Here is a 10,217-nt window from a genome sequence, read left to right as displayed (position 1 = left end):
AATTACCTAACTGCCCTCTCGTAGCCTATATAAGGCCGTGACGCTGTCTATTCAGCTGCACAAAATGATTTTGCTTACAAAGTGCGCTTTTGCTGCAGCGCTGAGTCTCCTCGTCCTGGTTGCACTTGGAGGTGAGGCGTGCAAGGATAAGGCGACGAAGGCGCGCACCAAGGATTGGTGGGAGACGGCGCAGTTCTATCAGATCTATCCGCGCTCCTTCATGGACTCGGATGGCGATGGCATCGGCGATCTGAATGGCATCACGAGCAAGCTGGAGTACCTCAAGGATCTGGGCGTGACAGCTGCCTGGCTGTCGCCCATTTTCAAGTCTCCCATGGTGGACTTTGGCTACGACATCTCCGACTTCTTCGACATACAGCCAGAGTACGGCACAATGGAGGACTTTCGTGCGCTCATCAAGAAAGCCAAAGAGCTGGACCTGAAAATCATCCTGGACTTTGTGCCCAATCACTCCAGCGACGAGAACGAGTGGTTCAAGAAGTCCGTGAAGCGGGAGAAGGGCTACGAGGACTACTACGTGTGGCACGATGGGAAAATAAATGCAGACAGTGGCAAGCGGGAGCCACCAACAAATTGGCTGCAGTACTTCCGGGGCAGCGCCTGGCAGTGGAACGAGGAGCGCCAGCAGTACTATCTGCATCAGTTTGCCGTGCAGCAGCCGGATCTGAACTATCGCAACCCGGATGTGGTCGAGCAGATGAAGCGCGTGCTGCGCTACTGGCTGAACGAGGGCGTCGCTGGCTTCCGGTGCGATGCGCTGCCGCCGCTCTTCGAGGTGCTGCCGGATGCTGACGGTCAGTTTCCCGACGAGCAGTTGACTGGGGCTACGGGGTATGCGGACGATCGTGACTATCTGACGACGGCGTACATTGAGAACCAGCCGGAGACCATTGACATGGTGTACCAGTGGCGCCAGGTGCTCGATGACTACCAGCGCATCCATGGCGGCAACTCGAGTGTGCTGCTCATCGAGACCTACTCGCCGGCCTGGTTCACCATGCAGTTCTATGGCAATCGGTCGGTGAATGGCGCTCACCTGCCCTTCAACTTCAACCTGATAACCGTGATGGAGCAGAGCCCCTTGAGTGGATACAATGTGCAGAAGGCCATTGATATGTGGCTCAACAACATGCCAGCCGGACGCACAGCCAACTGGGTGGTAAGTAGCTTCAGCTATACAGAAATCCCAAGCGAGCCACTGATGCTCCCCTTCAGCTGGGCAATCACGACAAGCGCCGGGCGGCCAGTCGCTATGGAGAGCAGCACATCGATGCCATGAACATGCTGATCATGATGCTGCCCGGCGCCAGTGTCACCTACCAGGGCGAGGAGCTGGGCATGACAGACGGCCAGATCAGCTGGGAGGACACTGTCGATCCCTGGGGCTGCAACTCGAACCCCGATATATATGAGCTATACACCAGAGACCCCGCACGCACTCCATTCCAGTGGACGAGCGGCATCAACGCTGGCTTCTCCACGGCCGCCAAGACCTGGCTGCCCCTGGCTGCCGACTATGAGACGATCAACGTGGCCACCGAGTCCGCGGCGCAACGTTCCCACTTGCATATCTACAAGGCGCTGACTGAGCTGCGCAATTCACTGAAAACTCTGCAAAATGGTGCGACCAAATATCAGGCGCTAACTGAGGATGTGTTTGTACTGAAGAGGTGGGTGCTGTTAGAACTCGCTTTCTGGAAGTAGTGTTAATTCTCTTTAATTCTCTTTTAGGTCCCTCGCTGGTTCTGCTAGCATCATGTATGTCTCCAACTTTGGCTCGACTCAAGTCACGGTCAATTTGCTGGAGTTTGACAAGACTTTGCCAGCCAGCCTAGAGCTGCTTATAAGCAGCTTGGCGTCTACCAAGCTCGAGGGGTAAGCCTATGTCTACATAATATACTTACCGACATTTAATATATACCCCTCTTTCTCCCGCTCTACAGCGACAGCCTTGCCACACATGAGCTAAGCTTATTGCCCGGCGAGGCTTTAGTCATGCGTACAAAATAAATAAATCGAAATCACTTGAATTAGTTAGTATTTTTTATTGATAGATTTTTGTTGTTCAATGCTTTGTAAGTTCTCGTAAATATACATATATGCCACCCAACAACATTTATCTGTGTATATATATGTATATACTTTAGTAAATACTCACCGAGATATTCAGTTAAGTAGGTATAAATATGGCTTGTATTGTTGTGTTTTAATTTGTATTTAATTGGTAACTTATTTACATTTAATACACACAGAATAGTTAATACACATGCAATTTGCTAACAATTAAACTCTTTGAATTTGGCTAGACTTGTTTTATAGCTATACATGTACATGTACATATACATACACATATCTATAATATTTATATTAATTTGTTTACTAATTTTAGTTGCGTGTTTTGTTCTTATCACCTCATTAAATACGACCTTATAAGTACTTAATTTGTATTTCATTTATTTATTTCATTTTTTATGCAGAGCAGCACGAATACACAAAGAACCACGTAATGCTATTTATATGTATTTATATATATATATATAATAATGATTTACGTTTACATATATACAACTCACTTATAATTAATCGCCGACCCTTGACGCCTTTTCATCCAAATAACAATTAAATTTACCATGTTGCTGGGCTCGAAACAGCACAGTAAATGCAATTGTTATGCCGCCGCCGCGAGTCGTTGCTGCCACACGTTGCAAGGGGGCTGCGTATGTGTGCATGCATGTGTGCAGCCCCCTCGTAACATAATCACAGCAAAGCAAAGAGGTCCACACCACACAGCTTAGCCTAAACGTTAGCAGTATGAGATTGGGGCTTAGAAAACACACACATTTTTGAAATTATATCACAATTTTTGTTTTTGGTAAACTCTGCTGCGACTGCAGCCAAACCACGCATGATCTCTATATGTATATACATATGTATAAATATCCGTATTAACTAGTTAGTTGGGCTTAATGATAAAACACTTAAAACGCTTCGCAATTATACAATTAAATGTGGCTGACAATTATTTTGACCATTTCGTTGGGCTTATTGTAAGAGCTTGTTGCAAATTAATTTTTCTTTTTTTCTTTTAGTTTATGAACTATAGATTTGTTTTACAATACTTGCTTCAAGTGGCGAAAGTGAGAAGGCAGGGAGGTTGACTTAGAAAAATACATATTATTTTAGATTTTTATTATTATATGAAATAATAAAGTTATTTGAAAATATACAAAAATTAAACTAAAATCAATAGAAATAAAATATTTCTAATTAATTGAGATATAAAATATATGGAATCGGAAAATAAAACGTAGCCAAAGGCAGAAAAAGCCAAGTTTGTGAAAAAAATGAAAAATGGATTACATTACAAAATTATAAAATTCAATTGTAATTTAAAATATTTAAAATGTTACCGAATTTAAAAAAAAAAAACTTCTCAAAATAATATATTTTGTATGTAAAATACATTTTGATTAATATACAAAATCATTTAATTAATGTAAGTTATTTATTAAAAATAAATTTATTATAATAAATTAATACATAGATATTATTTTTGTAATATGTGGATATTAATTTAAAATATAAATTTATATTAAATTTACATACAAATTGAATATTCAATAACTAATATTTACTATTAAATATAATTCAATATAAAAATTATATTTTAATGAATTATTTAATTTATATTAGCATAAATACATTTTTCTATTAGTTTTAAAAATATTAATATAGTTTTAAAATGAAAGTATAATTATCTTACTTTTATGTTTGATAACAATTTCATATGAAAAAAGGACATTGATAGCAAAAAAAAAGTAAAATATTTACGCTTTTTAATTCAAGGCAAAATTCATTTGGTCAAATATTAGACAACTAAAAAAAAGAGCTAGAAATGAGCCAAATATTCATATATATGGTTTATATCCATGGCGTAATTTATGCTTTAAAAGCAGTATATATGTATTTTAATATGGCAAAACTTTATTAAAATTATGCAATATTTGAATTTTATTTCTATTTAGAGCTGTATTTTAACTAAAAAATAAAAATAAAATTTTACAAATGCCTTGACAGCAAATAAATAAGAACAAACATATTTACGACTTTTATAATTTTTTTGTATATTTTATGTTAATGCCCGAAACAATTAACTAATGAACATTTAATGAACATATTAACGCAACCATTAATTTCCCTGTCTTGAGAGCACAGCGTGTGCGCATTTTGCATTGCATTACGATTATTATTAGATGTATGTATACCTTCCACGTACACTTGTTGCATCCATTGTTTTATTTGTATTGAGACCTTTTAGATCTCGTTTCATTTGTATTTATACCTTCCACATTCTTGTTTCATTTGTATTCGTTTGTTTGCTTTTGATCCAATTTATAATTTTTGCTTTTCTTCAATTTGTATTCATAATGTATTGATCTTCATTTTTAAATCAACAACGCTTGTATATCCGTATATCGTTATCATCACACGCTCAAGTATCCTAAACTGGTATCGCAGCACGTTTCTTAGTGTTTCCATTTCCGATCGTTGTTGTGGCACTTCCGCTGCCGCTGCCAATGCTAGCAACATCGCTGCTTTCACTGGTCGCCAGTTGCGGCTGATCCGGCTGCTGCTGCTGCTGTTGCTGCTGTTGGCGCTGCTGCTCCTTTAGCAGTTGCTGCTGCAATTGCTGTGCGTTTAGCTATAAGTTGGTCTGCAGCACGGGCGCTCGTCTGCTGCCATTGGGCGCAGCTTCCATCGTGGCTGCTGCATCCGAGGCGCCGACAGCAATTGTTGCTGTTGTCATTGCTGCTGCTGGTATTGCTGGTGTTTCTGCTGCTGCCGTGGCTGCTGCAGTTGTTGTTATTGCCGTTGCTGTTGCCGTCGCAATTGCTGTCGCCACTGGACTAGTAGTGTTGGCAACAATTGCATTCGGCTGGCCGTGCTGTTGCTGATTGATTTTGTTGTTGTTGGCCACGACTTGCTCATCGCTCGCATCGATGCCATTGAGATTGCCGTTGCTGTTGCTATTGCCATTGCCATTGCCGTTGCTATTGCCATTGCCATTGGCAGTGGGCGTGTCGGCATTTGTTGGCACATATTGATCGGCATACGGTATTTGATTGTAGGCATTGCAGTCCAGGGATGCAAATATGCTAGACAGGGCAATCGTCTGTGTGGCCATCTCGCACAGCTTCTTGGCCTTAATCGAGTGCTCTGCAATACAGATTGCCAAAGAGATGTTTGTATGTGTGTGCATGTGTGAGCATGGGTGTGTGTGTGATTGCTGCCTCTGTCTCAGAGGTTACTCACCTGTCTCAGTGGGCGTGATATGTTTCTGTATCTTCTCCTCCTGTGCACAGGTGGCCGCCGTCACGACTGCCGCGGCCATCATCGAGGATGGCCCCGTGCCGGCTGTCCGATGCATGTTACCATAGCGGGGTGGCATCATGCTCTGGCGCACATTTCGCTCCGGCCGAATCAGTATTATGTAGAGCTTTAAGAGACAGAGCGCGGTATAGATGCGTCAGTTCAGGTTGTTAGTGTGTTAGTGTTGAGGCTAGCGTTACGAATTCACGATTGTTGGAAAGTCAGGTAGGGGAACGAGGAGACGGCACGAAGGGGGATAGCACTATAGAGTTAGGAATTTCAGGTGAACGGAAGCGGCAGATGGAAGCGCCTAATTCGGAATTATGATCAGGGTAGTGCAACGATCAGAAGCAGGCATCGCGGTATCAGGCAAGTGACAAGAGATTGCGAAGTAGTAGCCCGGCCATGGGAAAAAAAAATAATTTAACAAAACACAACTATTTTGAACATATTCGAACAAAAAAACCAAAACAAAAAAAAAAAAACCAAAATAAAATTTTTATGTTTAAAGTGTGATTTGATTTGAATGGCTGTAAGCCGTAAACTGAGGGAACTAGGAAGTGGAAGCTCTACTTATAGGGGGAGAGAGTAACTGAGCTAAGCCAACTACGATTGAAAAATTCCAAGCCCAAGCCCAGTCAAAACATGTAACAGAGTCAACTGAAGAGCCAAAAATGAGTATATTATAATAATTAAATATAATAATATTAAAAAAAAATATATACATATATATATTTATATATATATAAAGAAAAATTGTTTATTAAAAATAAAAAAATAAATAAATTAAAAATATAAAGTTTCCATTCGCAATAGTGTCGCCATAGCGGACGCACAGCGAAAAGTTTAGCTACATGGACATTGCGAATAACCGAAATACTCGAATCATTCCCGTGAATGAGTATGGAAGCCGCCCACCTAGCTAGCTGGGCCACTCATTAATCATACGCCCCGTATTGTATTGTCTCTATTTTGAGTATCAGCGGCGATACGCCCAATGCCATTAGTAATATGCCGTGCAGTAGCGGTTGCGGTAATTATTAACAAAGGCCACTGACTCACTGTGGCGAGGGTCGACCATTCGCTCGCAACGAGGCGACGTAACGTTAAGCTCTTGCGTTACGTAACGCGCTGCCGTTTCCGCCTTGGCGTGACATTGTTTGCCTGCCATTTGCTGCCGTTTATTATAGTTGTTGTTGTTGCTGTTGTTGTTGCTATTGTTGTTGCTGTTTGGGTTTTCTTTTTACCTCTGCAAACAAACAACGGAACTCGGCACAGGAAGACGACCAGCCGGACACGGCACCTGTGCAAAGAAATACTACGTATATAAGCCAGCCACTACGGCTGGCTGCCAAACGGTGTTCGGAAGTTGCTTACCAGGGCCCGGCAGTGCCACGCCCCTTGGGGAGCAAGCAGTTAGACGTGGGCTCGGATCTAGTTTGTTTCCTTAGTTCAGTGATCCCAGCTGTTATTTGTTGTTGCCCGCCCGCCCATTGTAGTAGTTGGCAAAACAGCAAATACTAAATTGCATTTTTATGGCTTGAGGTGTTTATGGCAGTCACCTGCGTGTGTGAGTGTGAGTGTCTGTGTGTGTGTGGGAGTGTGGGTCTAAGTGTATGTCTGGAGCAAAGTGTGCATTATGCGACATCTGATAGCACTGCGGCTCTAGCCAGGCCGAGCTGCCATTTTGTTGGCTAATAAGAGCAACTGCGCTTAGTATTTATTGCCATTGTACGACGAAAACATTTTGTGATAACTGGCTGGGGCCAAAGGAGCTACGTATACGTGGTGCTGCCTGGTAAAAGGACGTCTCCTTTTATGCTGATAATCTACATGCTTAAAGTAGTCTATTTATTTGCGCTTTTAGCCAAAGCAGCTGGATGCGGCAGACCTCAATAGCTGCAACTGCTGCTGCCTTGGCGCAAGACTTTCAAATATCCAAATAAATATGAGTAATTGCTCGAAAACGAACTCAAGTTCAGGGAAGCCATGTGAAACTTGGGAGCTGCCTGCTAGAGCATCTGCATATGCGACTCGTCTGCTCTGCCATGGAAACCAAATTTATGGCACAAGGTCAGCAGGAGAATATATGTAAGTAAAATATGGTAAATGTTTTCCAAAAGTTTCAGGTTCACTTTGCATTTAATGTCAAACTTTAGAATGTCAATTTAATGTTACAATTTTAACGCATTGCGCCGCTGTAAATTCGGAAACTGGCCAAAGTAAGTTCTTGGAGAAGTTTTATGTGCGCACTGCAGCCAAGTAATGCCAATGGGCGGGGAGGGGGGCTCCCACCTAATCCCTGCCATAAATTGCTCAAGATATTAAGCTCGACTTGCAGTTTGCCTCGACCTAATGGCTAATAATGAAGCATTATTAAAAACGTTATGGCCATGCACCGAGGGAGGGATCAGAGTTCATTGCTTGCACTTTTGCTTGTTGACATTTAAGACTACTTAATGTCTGTCCCGACTGTACGATTGAATAACATGGGGCAGCTGACTGCAGGACTTAAAGCAGTCACGGAGCTCGCAGAGTGAATAGACAGTGTAAGTTAAAAGTATTCACACAATGCAAAGTTCTTTAGCTGGACTTACTATTTTATATGTTTAAATTATTCTGTTTCTTTTTATTATTTATTGATGTATTTATGTATGTATGTGTATTGTGTAATGTATTTATTATCATATTTTTACTATTTATATTTTGTTTATATATTTAACAATGTTTATTTTTATGTATTCATTATTATTTTTAATATTCATTATTTGTTGATGTATTTATTTCTTGTATTATGCTTTTTAGATATAAGAAAATGGGCAACAACTGACTGAAATGTCACTTAAAAATGTTTCTCAATAAAAATTAAATTTAAGAAAAATTTTAAATCATATTTCTCTAAGTTTTTTTATATATAAATGCTCACATTCATATTCGTATAGATATAAGAAATTGGAGAATCCTTAAAAATATACAAGAAATTTAATTAAAAATTGTAAATATTTTCTGAGAATTTATAATTAAAGAAAAAAAGAATATATGTATATATATTAAATAAATAAATACAAATATTAAATATGAATTTAACTTGATCTTAAATCAATCTAAATTGTTTGAACAATTTTAAATCAGATTTAAATAATTTTTTTCTATTATTATATTATATATATTATTAAATTATATATTCTTAAATAAGATTAAAAGCTTTATATATAAATGTGAAATTTAAGAAAAATATTTAATCAAATATGAATTAATAATTCCTTATACCTAAGTATCTAAAATTTATTCATTTATTTATTATCTATTTATTAATTTATTTTTGTATTCATTTATTTATGAAAATATTATTATTTTTATAATTACTCGTTATACAAGTGAATAATTGTCTAATGAATATTTATTCAATTTTGGTCACTTTGCTCGGAAACTTGAAGAGTAGTGTAGCTGTAAGGCTGCCTAATATCGCCTCAATAATTAATGGGGAAACAAGGGCAATTAACGATGTTCGAGATTCGTAATCAATTCGCGCATTTGCTGACGTCGCAGACGTCGCATAAATTGTTAATAGTCTGCCCCATGCTGGGCCCCTCGCCCCAACTCTTACCTTGGGCGAGAACAGACACGCAATCGTCACGCTGGCAGACAGGCTAATGGTCACTGACATGCTCGTTATGCGGAGCGGCACGTGGTTGGCGGTGCCGAAGTAGAGCGGCACAAAGGCCAGCCAGATGACGCAGGTGGTGTACATGGTGAAGCCTGGAACGAATTAGCAGATTGAATGGGCATTAAGGGCAAGGACTATTATAATTTAATCGCGGCTTGTAGCAACATCCGCTGTCATTAATACTAAATGCTAGATAGACAATAAGGGCAAAACAAAATGGGATAAAAATTCACACAGTTATTTAATATAGACTTTAAGATTCTACTCAAATTTAAGTGCCATTTACAGGCTTGTGTGCATTAAAAACAAGTATTATTACTCACCGATATGCTTTGATTCATTGAACGCCTCGGGTATCTTGCGGGTGAGCACCGCATAGACAGTGCAGACCACAATCAGGACGATGGGATAGGAGAACGCAATCATATAGGAGGCGTCGATGTACGAGTCGCACACCAGCAGATTATCCTCGCGCACCGGATAATGGTGTATGGCATGAGACGGGGCAATTACCATCCAAACACCATTAATGAGTATCTGCAGTGGCAAAGGCGAGGCATAAGTAGAGCAGCTGGCGATGCTAAGCATTGCGTCTCCTGCACTCACCTGGACGCTGATGAAACACGTGCAAATCACCAGCTGCGACTTGGGGCTAATGAACGAGGGCCGTTTGGCCGACTGTTTGCCAGCCTTGAAGATGCGTGCTATGCGATTCGTTTTGGTCAGCAATGCGGCATAGACGACCGTAAAGCAGAAGCCCACGGCGAACCTGCAAACAAGCAGTGTAAAACAGACTAAGCTGGTACACACACACACACACACACACACACCGACACACACACTTACCGTTGAATGGCGCAGACAATGTTGGTTGGCTTGAGGACGAGGGCAAAGGTTACGCCGTAGCACATAAATATGCCAGCCAGAAGAATGTAGCTCAGTTCACGACCCGAGGCGCGCACAATGGGCGTGTCGTTGTGCCTGAAGGGGGGACGGAGTGAATTGAGGCAGCAGGAAAAGAGCAAAACAAAGTTATAATAGTTATACACAACATATATGTATGTATGTATATGTATTTTATATATATGCCAATGCCAATTAAAATGACTTTTGCTGTTGCAACTGGACTGAAGACATAAAACTTTTTAATTGCCGCATA

The 10,217-nt window shown here is 40.5% G+C and overlaps 2 protein-coding genes across 4 annotated transcripts in view; one reads left to right on the top strand and one right to left on the bottom strand.

The window, feature by feature from the left end:
- The first annotated feature begins 49 nt into the window (after positions 1 to 49).
- Mal-A8 (Maltase A8) lies at positions 50 to 2,051 on the top strand. Its single transcript, XM_030388436.2, has 4 exons — positions 50 to 1,180; positions 1,237 to 1,691; positions 1,753 to 1,896; positions 1,965 to 2,051. Exons 1-4 carry the CDS (start codon positions 65 to 67, stop codon positions 2,029 to 2,031), a joined length of 1,782 nt encoding a protein of 593 aa, XP_030244296.2. The 5' UTR covers positions 50 to 64; the 3' UTR covers positions 2,032 to 2,051.
- Positions 2,052 to 4,120: 2,069 nt separating this feature from the next.
- The window catches only part of mtt (mangetout), an 84,269-nt gene continuing 78,172 nt past the window's right edge, over positions 4,121 to 10,217 (bottom strand). For 2 of the 3 annotated variants that reach the window (XM_089261793.1, XM_089261794.1), the window contains exons 12-17: positions 9,905 to 10,039; positions 9,665 to 9,827; positions 9,382 to 9,595; positions 8,999 to 9,150; positions 5,335 to 5,518; positions 4,121 to 5,238 (exon numbers count right to left, since the gene is read on the bottom strand). In XM_089261793.1, the coding sequence (XP_089117919.1) occupies positions 4,724 to 5,238; positions 5,335 to 5,518; positions 8,999 to 9,150; positions 9,382 to 9,595; positions 9,665 to 9,827; positions 9,905 to 10,039 (1,363 nt within the window). In that variant the 3' untranslated portion in view covers positions 4,121 to 4,723. Of the gene's footprint in view, positions 5,239 to 5,334; positions 5,519 to 8,998; positions 9,151 to 9,381; positions 9,828 to 9,904; positions 10,040 to 10,217 lie in introns of all 3 variants that reach the window. The other variant, XM_089261792.1, reaches the window with a different exon arrangement.

This window comes from Drosophila navojoa, chromosome 5 (assembly GCF_054131105.1).
Source record: "Drosophila navojoa isolate 15081-1374.11 chromosome 5, UAZ_NAV_1.0, whole genome shotgun sequence".
Lineage (NCBI taxonomy): Eukaryota > Metazoa > Arthropoda > Insecta > Diptera > Drosophilidae > Drosophila > Drosophila navojoa.
This window is presented reverse-complemented; position numbering and strand designations above follow the sequence as displayed.